Consider the following 15766-nt stretch of genomic DNA (forward strand, 5'->3'; position numbering starts at 1 on the left):
GAAAAGAACCTGGTAGACCGCAAGATGGTAAACTACTAGAAGAAGATTTGAGTTGGTACCTCGTATGTTCGGTTCAGGCACTTAGTGTCAGGGGAACACTTTTCATTTGATCCCTAGTGAAGAAACTTCCCAGTGTGGTTGCACCTGATTAGTATAGTTCCTGTGATGAATGGAACGCACAGGCTTCAGCACCAAGACAAAGCAGTGTTCCCTTGAAGAACTACAATTAAGGGTTTTGTTGAAAAGGGAATTATATAAATTATTACATTACCGTTCCTTATAGCTCTAGTGGAAATGAATTCATATGATACTTTTTATCACTTTAATTACCATCATTCAGAACCCTGTAAAAAAAAAATTATGATCTGTGTATCAGTTAGGTAACAAAAACAATGTAAGATGCTGCTGTGGATTTATTGACAGATACACTCGTGCGCACGCGTACACACACACACACACACACACACACACACACACACACACACACACACACACACACACACACACACACACACACACACACACACAGAATGGAGATTGGTCCTGGTTCTGGTTCACGTTGGTTCAGGTCGGTTCAGCGGGTTCCACGTGTTCAGAAAAGAGGATGAATTCCAAATCTTTGACCACTCACGCATAAGAAGAAGTCGTAGAACTGTGGGGGAGAGGAGAGAGAGTTGTAGGAGTTATGGATCTTTTTTTCAGGATAGAGTATAAGTTATAGGGCTTATATATCTTTTTCAGGTGAGAGAGAGAGAGAGAGAGAGAGAGAGAGAGAGAGAGAGAGAGAGAGAGAGAGGTTATGGATTTTTTTTTCCATGTTAGGGAGAGAAGTTATATTTCTTTTTGGATTTTTTTTAAAGGTTAGAGAGAGAGAAGTTACTGGGATTATGGATATTTTTTTCAGGTTTGAGAGAGAGAGAGAGAGAGAGAGAGAGAGAGAGGTTACAGGCGTTATGGATTATTTTCAGGTTAGAGGTAAGTTTTAGGGGTTATTGTATTTGGAACAACTACGATGTAACACTTAAAGTAAAATTTCCACAAAAGAGTGATAATGATCGTGAAAGCGAGCTTCGTATCTTAATACATATTTTTATTACTATAAAATAAAAATTATCAGATAATCTCTCTCTCTCTCTCTCTCTCTCTCTCTCTCTCTCTCTCTCTCTCTCTCTCTCTCTCTCTCTCTCTCTCTCTCTTTCTCTTTTCGTCAATTTTTCTGTATCTATCTATCTTACTCACCAAGCCAAGTTTCTGCAGCACACACAGGAGGACGTACACGATGTTTGTTACACCGAAGATTTCTAACAAGATATCCAAGATCACCTCAGGTGGTGTGTCGACTGTGGTAGAGGAGGGGGAAAGGGTCGATTAGGTCAAGTGATTAGAGAATCTGCCTAATGTTTGAAAGGACGCAGGGCAGGGCAAGACAGGACAGGGTAATGAAGAGGAATGCAGGGCAGGCTGAAGAGGAATGCAGGGCAGGGTAATGATGAGGAATGCAGGGCAGGATAATGTAGAGGAAGGCAGGGAAGGGCAAGGCAGGTGAGGCGTGTGGGGGAATGTTGGAGGGGGTGTGACTGAGAGAGACAAAATCTTTTTCACTCTGGTTCTTTAGGATTCAGTGTAATATCTTCGTCATCGACATCGTTATTGTCTTGTCATTATCTGAGCTCTACATCCCACGAGTAAAATCAAATTAGCCAGAAGATTAAAAAGATTTACCACACTACAAATAAAAAAACAAATTTGCCTGAAGATTAAACAGATTCACCACACTGAACTGCTTGATGAATCCAGTTTGCCAGTATAAACTGAAAATAAGTCTTGATATTAAGGGGTAGAAGTTTAGCGAATACAAGAAAAGCCGAGGTGATGACATCTAACAAACAGATGGAGCAGAACGCTATGTAAGTTTGATCAAGAAAGAATAGGAGGAACTACAGTATTTTAGGAATTTAAAAGTTGCCAAAGCACCAAATAGAACTAAGGGACCTGAAGTAAGTCGTAGGATAGGAGATGAGGCATATTAGGGCACTGTGAAGCATGGGGAAGGGTCAGGGTATGAAAGGAAGGTGACCCTGACGGTCCTGTATTGATGCAAGGAGCGATCTTTGAATATTAATGACCGAAAAAGAATGGAAGTGCTGGTGATAAAGTGCTCCAGGTCTGTATGTGGAGTTAGATGACATAGCAGAGTGAAAGAGGACATTAAAAGAGCTTGAAAGACCAGGGACGTGTTAAAGTAGACGTAGTGCAATGGAATAGGCAGATCAGGGTATGTTATGATACAGCCAAGAGAGAGGTGTGGCAGGAGATTGATGACAGTAAACAGATCAGAAGTGAAGTTAATGAGGGAAATACTGAGGTCTAGACGAAGGAGGAAGGATAATGTTGAAACAGATTTTTAACTGGAGGTGTGACCATCCAGGAGTGTGGGAAATGTGTATAGTATAAAGCAAATTGGGATTTGAGTGGCAAGAAGTGAAGCAGCTGGGGTAAACCGTGAGTAAGAGGACGATAAGAGTGAAGTAATTTTAAGATAGCTTTACGTAGACCATTAAATTAGACAGCTGAGAAACAGAATGAGAGTGACAGGTTGCTTTCTCCTGCTTTCCGACACCACCAACCTGGAATGAGTAGCATGTCGTGAGAGCAGAATAAAGTCATAGTACCGCCACCAAAATAATATAAACCAGAGTAAAACAGAATCACATGGAATAAAGCAATGGTACTGGCGCCAGAGTAAAACAAAATTGCATAAGTCTAGTATATGAGAGAGTAAAAAAGAATATGAGAGCCAAAATAAAATAGAATCACATGGCATTAAGTCAGGGTATGAGAGCCATTGTAAAACAGAATCACACAATATTAAGCTAAGGTATGGGAGCCAGAGTATTCACGTAACATAAAGCATGGGTATGAGAGTCAGATTAATACAGTCACATAACATTAAGCTGTGGTATGAGAGACGGTGAAACAGTGTGAAAATCAGCGTAACACAGTGACTATATGAAAACGAGCGTAAAACAGAGTAAGAATATGAAAATCAGCGTAAGACAGAGTGACAGTATGAAAATCAGCTTAAAACAGTGACAGTATGAAAATCAGCTTGAAATAAGTGACATTAATGCAGATCAGCGTAAGAGAGAGTGACATTGTGAAAATCAGGGTAAAACGAGCGACTGTGAAAATCAGCGTAAAAGAGAGTGACATTACGGGTAATTTTAGCGAGAAGCTCCAAGTTCACATCAAGTTTCATCTCTTCGACGCACTCTGTCAAAATTTCCTTTATCGTTGTCAGCAGTTCTTCCGTGAGGTCTCCGCAGAGTATGTCAAGTTCCAGGAGGCAGCCTATGACGTTGATCTTGCACGTGGGTAACATATACGACCACGTACACATTATTTCAACTGTAGAGGGTTAGGAAAATGAGGTTATTAGTGGCGGGGAGAAAAGAGGGAGGTAGGGAAGCCATCTGAAAGAGGGAGGAGGACAGAGGGACAGCGGAGCAAACAGAAAGGCCGGAGAAAAAAGGAGAGGAATTTGTACACAGTTGGAGGTAGTGATTGCTCTCCTTCACCTGTTGCTCTGGCTGTGGAGAGTTAAGGAGGTGTTAGTAGAAGGGCAGGTTAAGGAGGAGGCAAAGGAAGAACGGAAAAGACTGAGATAAACGGAAAAGAAATGGGAGGCAGAAAGAGAGGACGAAAGGCTCTTCCTCATATGCTGCTTTGGCTGTGTGAATGGTTTAGACTTTAGAGCATAGGAATAGAAATCTAAGTGTATTATCTGATGCAGGTGTTGGTAGATTCCACCCATCCATGAATAGTAAAATAATGCAAATAAAGTAATTTCTTTATAGTAACCTTGTGACAGTAGGAGAAACAACCTGAATTAGGACGTCTCCGAAACTTTCACCAATCTCCATAAGTGGATATTGAATAAATGAATGAGTAAGATGGCGCATCATTGGAGTATGAGTGAACCTGCATGGGGTGAAGCGAGTGCGTGTGTCTGTGGGAGTTAATTAAGACTGAGGGAGTGAGAGTATATAGTAGAAACTTTCTTTAAGCTGCCTTAGGTTTAGTGCCTGTGTGAATGATTGGTGTAAGTGACTTAATAAATAAAATGAATACCGCTGAAGGGATGTAGGAGTGTGTGTGTGTGTGTGTGTGTGTGTGTGTGTGTGTGTGTGTGTGTGTGTGTGATATCTGACACCATCTGATACCAGCGAGTGTACGAATGCATGTGTGAGTGAATATACATGTTAAAAGGAGAACCAGCGAATGAGAGTGACATTCAGACGGCAACCAAAACACAGCCACTAACGAATCCCAGGAAGAACAATGTGAATGAAGATGTCGGAGCTGCTGCAGGGCAGGAAACTCCCTGCCACACTTCCTCCGGCCAGAAGACCCATGACGACGAGGCTGAGAAGGGCCGTTCGCATGGTGGTGGTGGTGGTGGTGGTGGTGCCTGTAGGGGAGAGCGAGAGTGTGAATGTGGAATGGGGAAGGTAGGTGAAGGGAAGGAGCGTGGAGAGTGAGTGGGAAATTATTGAAAGCCAATAAGTGGAGGGAGAGTTAAGGATGTGTGAAGAGTGAGATGAGAAGTGGTACGTGGAGGGAGAGTGGGAGATGTGTGTGTGTGTGTGTGTGTGTGTGTGTGTGTGTGTGTGTGTGTGTGTGTGTGTGTGTGTGTGAATGGAGAAGGAATGTAAAGGGAGGTAAAATGGGGGATGAGTGAGGAATGTCTCTGAGAGTCGGGAAGGAATGTAAAGGGTGGGAGAATGGGGCATGAGTGGGGAATGAGTGGGGAAATGGTAAGGCAGGTAAGGGGACGGAGAGTGAGGGATGAGTGGGCAGTGAATGGGGAAGTGGTAAGGCAGGTATGGGAAGGGAGTGTGAGGGATGAGTGGTGAGTAAGTGTGTGGAATGGAGATGGAAAATGAGGGCAGGGTGAGCGAGGAGTGAAGAATTAGTAAAGTTACGTGCTTATATTCTTTGTAACCTTAATTTGTCCCAGATTTACGTGTTTTTGCAGCTTATTTCACTCAGTTCATTGGTAGGATAGGACAAAGCTTCGGCGTCACATCCCTTCTTTGACTATCGTCATATTCTAGTGTTAACCCCGTACTGCAAATCAGCATTCACGATGGAGAGATGACAATTTTAGGGCAAGTTAGAGATAAATAATGCCAAGAGAACCAAGGATCAAACAACTCCAGGTATATTTTTAAATTTCTTAAAAAACTATTTTCCTATTGAAAGATACTGAGCGAGAAAAAATCAGTTTATAGGAGAAATGAAATGTGCTTAGCTTTAGCTCATGAGGTGATTTTTTTCTGAATATTACCAACAGGAAGTAAGGTAATAAAATTATGGCTTTAGATCTTCAGTGAGTGATTAGCAAAGTGTAATCGAGATTTTATGCCGCAAATCTACACGATACTAGTAACTTATTTTGCTCTAGGCTGTGAAAGCCATCGGTTTTCTCTAAGTTAATCAAGGATTTTATTCAATTCCATTGCAGACTTTTTCCCATAACTGAAGAAAATCAGATGGTTTTACCGCGTGCTTAATGTAAAAGACTTAGTAGTAGTGATAGGATAACCAGCGTTAATAGAGATTTGTACTTTCTTCCACCATGGGAAGTGCCCAGAGGTGAAGAAATCTTAACAGGTGGCACGTATAAAATGGGTTGTATCTGAATTAACTTTACGAATGAGGTTACCTGATTCTTTGCTGTGGATGGGAAGATGAGTGGAGTGAAGTGGAGAGGTGTGGATTCCGTCTTTTATAGGGAGATGAAACCAAGGAGAATGTAAAGGGAGATGGACGGGGGAATATGTAGGAGTAAGGGTGAGGTAATGGGGGGAGGATGGGGGACGGTGGAGGGAAGAAGGAAGGAGAGAGAGGAGGAAAGAGGGGACGGAGAAGGGAGGGAGCGAGTTAAGGGGGTGCGGTGACAGAGAGAGAGAGAGAGAGAGAGAGAGAGAGAGAGAAGGAGGGAGGGAAAGGGGCAGTAGAGCATGCAAGGACCTTGAGACAGGAAGGGAGATAATTATGGAGGTGAGAAGAGGCAGGGATGGAGGAAAGGGGGGAAGACGGTGACAGAGAGGAGGGGAAGAAGTTACAGTAAAATATGTTCAGAGAGAGAGAGAGAGAGAGAGAGTCACATCGAGGTACCTCTTTTTCAAGGTGCTCTGCTGTTACCAGTTAAGATTTACGTTGTTCCCAGACTGTTTTATCTTAGCAAAAAAAAACTTGGAGAACAGATGTTAAACACACACACACACACACACACACACACACACACACACACACACACACACACACACACACACACACACACCACACACACAGAAGGTTTAGGAAACTTCATAATAGGACATAGTAGACTGATTAAGATTTTTTGTTTGTGTTGTTATACAGGTATGTATCTGCAGACGATTTTACATACCTTAGGAGAGACATGGATTAGATCTTGCATTTATTAATCTCATTACTGCCAGATTCCCAGCTAAAGTATAAAAATAAAGACTACCTGGTATTCTGATGAAAAGTGTAATGATAATACCTCGTCTGACCTAGTCCATCGATGACTACTTCTAGCATAATATTTTCGTTATTTATTCTACTCCTGTACGTGAGACAGGAGTGGGAGTTCTGTGTACGTAATAAGGTAATAGATGCAGTTAATTAATCAGAATACTATTATTACACGGGTGACAGGTGGTTCCAATTTGGCTGTTGCTTATCGTGTGTTTTTACCCGAATATTTCCGAATAAATTGTTTACTTCTTACGTGGCATAAAGTTTTTTCTTCATGCCGTACTGATTAAATTACTGGCCATGTATAACTATGAGGAGTTACAGTAAAATATGTTCATAGGTTCATCGTTTCAAAATGTAAAGAGGGAAGGATGGAAAGATGATTTTTTGATACTTGATGAATAGGAGAGACTCCGTGAAGGAACAGAACCCTGAGGAACACCACACCTGAGTGCTTTAGAAGATTTGTGACACTCGACTACTATTGTCCTCGTTATTATTATTATTATTATTATTATTATTATTATTATTATTATTATTATTATTATTGTTATTATTATTAATATTATTGTTATTATTATTATTATTATTATTATTGTTGTTGTTGTAGTTATGATGATGATGATGATGATGATGATGATGATGATGATAATGATGATGATGATGATAATGACGATGATCATGTTGGTGATGATTGTGTTATTATTGTTGTTCTTATTATTATTATGATGATGATGATAATGATGATGATGATAATGACGAAAATCACGATGGTGATGATTGTGTTATTATTGTTGTTATTATTACTATGATGTTGATGATGATGATAATGACGATGATCATGATGGTGATGACTGGTTGTGTTATTATTGTTGCTGTTATTATTATTGTTATTATGAAGGATGATGATGGTTACGTGCGTTCTTCTTCTTCTTCTCCATCATCATCATCATCATCATCATCATCATATTGTTGTTGTTCTTCTTCTTAATTATTTAGAGTCAGAGTCTGCCGCTTCAAACGAATTCCACCAACTTGTGAGTTCATTCCCTCCTCCTCCCACACACCTAAATTCACTCTAATCGCTCACTTTTTCATCTAAATCCCACTCACACGCAGATCTACCCTTCTTACTAATAATTCTCGACACATTAGCACACCAGACACTGTCAATTACTCCTGTAATTGGCTGAATGGTACGATAAGGCTGGTAAATTCAGGAACGTATTTCTTAGGGCAATAAATTTAATAAGCATCTGCTGGCGTGGCGTGAATCACTTGCCTACGGTAGGTGTGTGGAAGGAAGAACACATGTTTAAGTGTACCGAGCGGAAGCCTGCAAGTTGGTGTTAGGTGTGGCCACACGTGTTCAATGCAGTGATCGGTAAGACGAAGCGACGCACCGGGTTAGAGCTGCTGCAGTATCTGAGGCTTAACGTTGGACGGACCCCTGAGCCTCGTTTCCTCTTGTCGATCAAATGTTTGGAGCAAGTGTGGCAGCACACTTAAACACGCTTGGACACACATTCAACAGTAATATAGCTTTGCTGCACACACACACACACACACACACACACACACACACACACACACACACACACACACACACACACACACAACTGCAGCCTGAGTCACTCCACTGCAGGGCAAAGACCTCTCTCATCTTTTTCCATCTCGTCGTACAGTATTAGCTATTAGCCTTGTCCACCGAATACCAGCAATTTCCCCATTTCATATCTCCATTTTCCTTCTTGTCTGGCTCTTTCTGTTAGTCATCTCGTGCCTGCCTCTCCGTTGCTCTGGTTGTCCGTCTGTTGTCTGCTCTGCCAGGGACATAAACTGTTCATGTTTTGTAGTTTTTCCCCTTATCCAGGAAACTCACTTTTCATGTCTAAAAGTTATCTTAGGTACCTTGTTAATAACTATAATATGGTCAGCAGTCGTATAGCTACGAAAGTCCAGTCTGTTCACTCTGCTGGTCTGTGTCTATAGCAAAACTAATTCATATATTCCCTTAATCTTTATTCTGTCTCGTAAAAAGTCTTTATCTTTCGTTCATTGCAGTCACCTGTATCCTTAATAATATCCTTGGTGTGATCGGCTTGACCTTCTGCTTTATCCATATTCATTCCTGCTAAGACTCTGTTTACTTTAGTTGTATGCTGCGAATTACTGTGTCCACTATTTCCATATCCTGGACTGGCTCCTCAGTCGTAACGTTACTCCTGTAAAGTTTGGAAGAAAAGTATTCCTCCTACTTGTACAGGTGTTCGGTACCTGTTTTTTTTTTTTAATTGTTCATTCATTTGCGCTTTGTCTTGGTCTACTTCATCCATCAACTGCGAATATTTACTCTGAGCTAACAAACTAATTCTCTCTCACCGGTCTAGGATAGGGCTGTTCACATCGGATTAAGCTCTTCTCTCTTGTGAGCTCCGACACCAAGTAACCCCTCTTTCTTCTTGTTTACGTCTTACATATGCCCCTTTCAGTGCAGTTATATTCTTCTCTGTACCGTCGTGTCTTGTGTCAGTGAAGATGAACTCTGTATCATTCTTCGTTTCACCAAATGGTCTATTCCAAATCCACTTCCTACACTGCTTGTACTGAAGAAGGCATTAATCGCCTTAAATTTCATTAACAGAGCGTCTTAAATATTCTGAAAGTCCTTTTCCTTACCTGCCTTAAATTTTATGTCTCCCATCATGAACGTATGCCAGGTCTTATTCTTTTCAGCGTTTCCTTTTCATGTTAATAAAGTTTCCTCTCTCCTCGACCTTATAAGCAGACTTTGAAACATATAATTGGATTAAATTTCTCTCTCTCTCTCTCTCTCTCTCTCTCTCTCTCTCTCTCTCTCTCTCTCTCTCTCTCTCTCTCTCTCTTTCTCTCTCTATCTATCTATCTATCTATCTATCTTTTATAATATTAGCTTTCCTGTTGCACCATTTACTTTATACTAAAGTCTTTTGCATCATAGCCACTTCAGTTGTTCATCCATCCATCCATCATCCAATCCTACATTGCCCCATGAGGAGCGTAGGAGCCCGGGGCCAGGCAGTTGGTCCCGACATTTAAGATGAGAGTGACCAGCCTCACTCATCCCCGAGTGGCATTACATGAGCAATCAACCCCAACCACCCCTTGGATATAAACCTTCACCGGCTCAATCCGATTGGAGAGCAATAATTACCCACTAAACCACAAGGCGCCAAAATTTGGTTATATGGTTACCACCCAGCATAGTAAATGGTTTCCTGGTGCACAGGATACCATTTGGCTTGTCACTCAGTGTAGAGTCACCCACATGCTGAAGGAAGTGGAAAGATTGAAGGAAAGAAAGACAGAAGAGGGAGTGTAAAGTCACCCGTAGGCAGAAGGACAAGGAAAGAATGAAGGAAAGAAAGACAGAAGAGAATGGAAGGAAAGAAGGATGGAGAGGAAAGGGCAGACACCCGAGTGAGTGGATGGTGAGCGCCTCTTTCTTCTCCCACCTACCACACACTTCAGTTGTTACTGACCAAAAATCATAAGCCATGTTGCATCCTTTCATGTTTGCCTTTGCATCGCAAGACATAAATATCAGACAGTTCTACAAATGCCTCACCAGGTGTTGTGACCTCACTAAGACCTGTGATATCTTTGTTTACATCACTCGCATCCCTGATAAGGAGAACCAACTTGGCTTCACAGGCAAGAATGAGGACGTTTCAAGTCCCAAGATTTAGTTTCCAAAGGCGGCTAGATAGAGAAACATAGACATTCTTCGCGCCCCTTCCTCCAGAGTAGGTTTGATCCCGTTATGGCCAATTTCTCCATTGCTGTTAGGAACTGTGGCCCATGATTTGATAGAACTAGTTGTATATGTTTAGCTGTGCGTTGGTTGCTCACTGGGCCAAGTCAGCCACTTACTGCGAGGTAAGATTATTCTTGTGATGCCTAACAAGGAACCTGTCTAGTATGGCTGCACCAGACTAGTGACCGAGCTAATGTATGGCTCGGCCTCCACTATAGGTGGAGGAAATCATCAAAAGAACGAACCAGACTAGTATAGCTCAGCTGATGACTGAGATGCCAAGCTTCCTCTCCACGGCAAGCTTGTGTTCCTTTAAAGAAGTACCTCTAATGATTACATAAAAAATATGAATAGGTTAATTTTTTAGTATTATTTGGACTACAATAGATTTACTTTTCCGTTTCATTAGATTTCTGTAAAAAAAAAATATTACCGGTAGTTATTACCATTTAAAAGTATTTATTAAATTACAAGGTCTTTGTAATACTCAGGTCACACAAACTGCACAAGATGCATTTAATAATTTATTCTTGAAAACACATAGTTTAAATTGAAACTACATACTAGTCCAGAAATACGCAATAATATCTGTGATGTGAGTGGTGCGGTGTGGGAAGGGAGGGAAAGGAGCGAGGACGAGGATGGAGAAAGAGGAGAGGGATGGTGAAAAAGGGGAGGGGGAGGAAACAAGAATACATGTGAGAAGGAAGAGGGCCTATGGAACGAAGGTGGAGATGGGAGAGGGTGGAGATGAGGGAAGAAGGAAAATGGATGACGGGAAGGAAGGGAAGTAGATAGATGAAAAACAGATAGAGGAATAATATTTGTTAACTACAGACACACCACTGATACTGTACTATACGTTGTTTTACCCATATTTACAATACTGTAATGTTGTCTGGGGAATCGCTAATAAAACTACAATTCAGTCTTTAGTGCTACAACAAAAAAGAATTATACGAACCATAGGTCAAGTCAGTAATCAGGAACACACTACTCCAATATTTAAAACCTATGATATTCTTAAGATTCCTGATATATATAAACTTGAGTGTTTGAAATTTATTCATGACCAACTTCACAGACATAATCTTATTCAATTATCAACAGCCTTTGATGTACAAAATATAAATACTAGACGCAGACACAACCTCAGACCAGCATTTCCCAGTTTAGAAACACAGAAGAGATTTGTAGGCTAATATGGATGTATAGAATATAATGATCCTTATGACAACCTCAAAAATAGTACTATATATTCAAAACTAATACAAGGAAATGATTAACACATTTATATTGAATACAGTGCAGATGTATATGCAGATTCGATTGTATAAGTATGTCAAATGTTTTATCTGAGTATGCGTATTATGTATTATGTATGGAGTATTTGTACTGTTTTGTGTAAAGTGTAATCCCATGCCTAAAAGTACAGTACTCTGCGTGTATGTGTAGGTGGCCGTATGTATATATGTATGTGACCGTGCCTGTGATGGTGTTTGTGTTTGTACGTGCCAATGTATCGGTGTGTGTGTGGGTGCTTTGAGATACTTATTATATGTAAGAACAACTCGATATATTACCTTACCAAGTTTGGTGTGCATACATATCAGTTAAGTAATTTCATATAACAGGTGTTGTTTGGTTATGTGTTGTGCATGGTTGTGTGCGTTTAGATATGTGTGATATGGGTGGTGTGTGGTTATGGGTGGTGTTTGGTTATGGTGTTTGGTTATGGGTGATGTTTGGTTATGGATGGTGTTTGGTTATGGGTGGTGTTTGGTTATGGGTGGTGTTTGGTTATGGTGTTTGGTTATGGGTGATGGTTGGTTATAGGTGGTGTTTGGATATAGGTGGTGTTTGGATATGGGTGGTGTTTGGTTATGGGTGGTGTTTGGTTATGGATTGTGTTTGGTTATGGTGTTTGGTTATGGGTGATGTTTGGTTATGGATGGTGTTTGGTTATGGGTGGTGTTTGGTTATGGGTGGTGTTTGGTTATGGTGTTTGGTTATGGGTGATGTTTGGTTATGGATGGTGTTTGGTTATGGGTGGTGTTTGGTTATGGGTGGTGTTTGGTTATGGATGGTGTTTGGTTATGGATGGTGTTTGGTTATGGGTGGTGTTTGGTTATGGGTGGTGTTTGGTTATGGATGGTGTTTGGTTATGGGTGATGTTTGGTTATGGATGGTGTTTGGTTATGGGTGGTGTTTGGTTGTAAGTGGTGTTTGGATATGGGTGGTGTTTGGATATGGGTGGTGTTTGGTTATGGGCGGTGTTTAGTTATTGGTGGTGTTTTGGCTATGGGTGGTGTTTTGGCTATGGGTGGTGTTTTGGCTATGGGTGGTGTTTGGTTATAGGTGGTGTTTTGGCTATGGGTGGTGTTTGGTTATGGGTGGTGTTTGGCTATGGGTGGTGTTTGGCTATGGGTGGTGTTTGGTTATGGGTGGTGTTTGGTTATGGGTGGTGTTTGGCTATGGGTGGTGTTTGGTTATGGGTGGTGTTTGGCTATGGGTGGTGTTTGGTTATGGGTGGTGTTTGGTTATGGGTGGTGTTTGGTTCTGAGTGGTGTTTGGTGGTGCGTTATGCAATTAATGTATGTATACTGTATATCAATATATAAATATTACTTTATACAGAAATGCCTGAATGTATAGTTAGTTATAATCTTGTAACAGATTTGACCAGTTCTAAGGCTTTAGTTTAAATAAATCATTTACAAGGGGCCTGCCAAAAATGATCACATTTAACGGGTCCAGCCACGCAAATTTACTGTGTATATATGATTTACACGTAACTACTTGGGCAGTAAACCAATAGGAATTTGAATTTGGAAAGATGAGGAATAATGGACAGAATGTATAGATGGGTGAGGAAGGAGATAAAGGGAGAGGAGAAGGGAGAGTTAGAACTGAGCAGTGACAGAAAGAAGAAAGGGGAGAAGATGGATGAAGGGAAAGAGGTGATTGGAAGGTAGAGAGGGGATAAGAAGAGGAGAGTAAGAAGAGAGAAGAAGCATGTGATGTGGGGCATTGTGGTAGTGTGTGTTCTAAACCCATTCAGTACGATGACGGTCTTATAAGTTCATTCTTGGACCACCAGACAACTAAATAGTCTTCAAAAGTAATGGTTGTACGTGAGATAAAAATGGATGTGTGGAGTGCTGTACACTGATATATTAGGTATGGTGTGATATGGTGACTGTGATATGGTGTGGTGATATGGTGTTCCTGGCTACACACACACACACACACACACACACACACACACACACACACAAGAGGTATTGGTTCTGGTTCAAGTAGGTTCAGGTCGGTTCAGTGGATTCCATGTGTTCAGGAGGATCCAGTCTTGATGCAGTTGATGAAGGTGTCCATCTGTGGGCGAGAGAGCAACTGAGATGCAAGATTTATTTGTGGGTGGGAAGGTGTGACTGAGAGAGAGAGTGAGGAGAAAGTAAGAACCAAGAAAACAGGAGCAGGAGGAGAGCGTGAGAGGCAAGAGACTTTGGAAAGAGTAGGAGAGAGGGAAGGGGAGGAAGAAGGAAGGAGAAAATGAAAGGGGAGAGAAATGAGAGGAAGGGAGAAAGGAAAGGAAAAATAAGAGAAAAAGAAAGAAGGGAGAGAGAGGAAGGGGGTGGGAAAAAAAGGGAGAAGAGAGAGGGAGGTACGAAGGTATGAGAGGGGGTAAGTAGGCGGAGACAGGTACTGTAAGTCCCACACAGGTGTTATGGCACCAATGAGCTTACGTAGTGAGCTCCTGAACACGCCCTTCCCTCCCCCCCCCCTCTCTCTCTCTCTCTCTCTCTCTCTCACACACACACACACACACACACACACACACACACACACACACACATACCGCTCGCTGGCGCAGTGGTAACGTTCTCGCTTGCCATCTGGTAGACGGGAGTTCGCGCCTCGCTCAAGTTGCGAAAAGTTTCACTGACGAAGTGGGTGGTTACCGTCCCCCTTGAGCAAGGGGACGGGTGTGTGCGTGTGTGAAGGTCACAGCCTTGCCCTTAGATCGGACTATATGAGCTCTCAGCTCCCTTCCGGGAGGGTAAAAGCTGACGATCACGACCATCAAGTGATCCTGACCGACCCGGTGAATTACACACATATAATACCTGCTTTTTACTTCGTTTTGTGAATAGCATTTGTCGGCAGGATAAATTAATTCTGTAAATGATGTACAAAACTGTCTGCAGTAGTTAATGATTTAATTACTGGTAATGCGCTATTAATATAGTAGTTAGGAAGTCCATACTAAAGTGTTTGTTAATAATAATAATAATGATAATAATAATAATAATAATAAAATAATAATATTAATAATAATAACAATAACAATAGTGAAAAGTGTAGTAGTAGTAGTAATAGTATAGTAGTAGTAGGAATAATAATAAAAATAATGATACGACTACTACTTCTACTACTACTACTGCTACTATTACTACTACTACTGCTATTACTACTACTATTACTACTACTGCTACTACTACTACTACTGCTACTGCTACTACTACTACTACTACTACTACCACTACTATTACTACTACTACTACTGCTATTACTACTACTAATACAGTACTACAACTACTACTACTAATAACAATACCAACAACAACAATACCAACAACAATAATAATAATAATAATAATAATAATAATAATAATATTGTACAGGTCACTACACAAACACCTGTAACATTTTAACTACCTTTGCCCAATGACAGAAAAATAAGTTTAATTCAACAGGAAAGCGTAAATAAAGTTTGTTAAAAAGCAGAAAATAAAAGTGGTTGTTGCCATGAAAACCACGAATTCCGACCAGAAAATTAAAATAGATGTTGCCAAAGAGGACTGTATGAGGGTGTATCAGTGGTCACGTTAACAAACGGGTGTGATGCTGTGGTATAGAATATGTACGAGAAGCCAGAAGTAGTGGAAATGTTACTACTGAATATGGCAGCAGGGGATTTGGGTGGACGGTCTGATTACATAGACAGTAGACATGAATTGGCTGATGAAAGGGGTATTTATGAGTGAAATTTGGAGTTAGATGGGGAATTGCAAATCCCAAAAGATGGCTGTATACAACACATCCATAAATGTAAAAGCTGCGTAGAAAAGTTAATGGAAGAAAGGAAATTACCTCTTTAGTCCACTGACCATTTTTGTATTGTGTTATTGCAACGACGAGACGATTTCATTCAACTCCGTTGATACTTATAAGTGAAGGAATAAATGCAGGAGATATATTAAAAGCGCTTCATGGTATTAATAATATATATATATATATATATATATATATATATATATATATATATATATATATATATATATATATATATACAGTGGTAGGTGAGGGCGCTCACCATCCGCTCACTCGATGTAGTGCTGCTCTCGGGTGTCTGCCCTT

General features: G+C 40.8%; 1 protein-coding gene across 1 annotated transcript; it reads right to left on the bottom strand.

Moving 5' to 3' along the window:
* Positions 1-431: 431 nt before the first annotated feature.
* LOC145417180 (uncharacterized) lies at positions 432-5750 on the bottom strand. Its single transcript, XM_080285957.1, has 5 exons — positions 5729-5750; positions 4325-4471; positions 3217-3408; positions 1240-1340; positions 432-652 (listed from the first exon to the last, which is right to left on the bottom strand). Exons 2-5 carry the CDS (start codon positions 4443-4445, stop codon positions 593-595), a joined length of 474 nt encoding a protein of 157 aa, XP_080142083.1. The 5' UTR covers positions 4446-4471; positions 5729-5750; the 3' UTR covers positions 432-592.
* Positions 5751-15766: the final 10016 nt, after the last annotated feature.

This window comes from Coenobita brevimanus, chromosome 109 (genome assembly GCF_032717465.1).
Source record: "Coenobita brevimanus isolate Jiangsu-jjx chromosome 109, ASM3271746v2, whole genome shotgun sequence".
NCBI lineage: Eukaryota > Metazoa > Arthropoda > Malacostraca > Decapoda > Coenobitidae > Coenobita > Coenobita brevimanus.

What these genes read in the sequence shown, in the direction of transcription:
- LOC145417180 (XM_080285957.1), bottom strand. Translation starts at nt 4,445, where the DNA reads ATGCGAACGGCCCTTCTCAGCCTCGTCGTCATGGGTCTTCTGGCCGGA. An exon ending in GCTTCTCGCTAAAATTACCC is followed by an intron (nt 1,341 to 3,216) that starts GTAATGTCACTC and finishes CCTCTACCACAG; the next exon opens with TCGACACACCACCTGAGGTG. An exon ending in TGCTGCAGAAACTTGGCTTG is followed by an intron (nt 653 to 1,239) that starts GTGAGTAAGATA and finishes TCTCCCCCACAG; the next exon opens with TTCTACGACTTCTTCTTATG.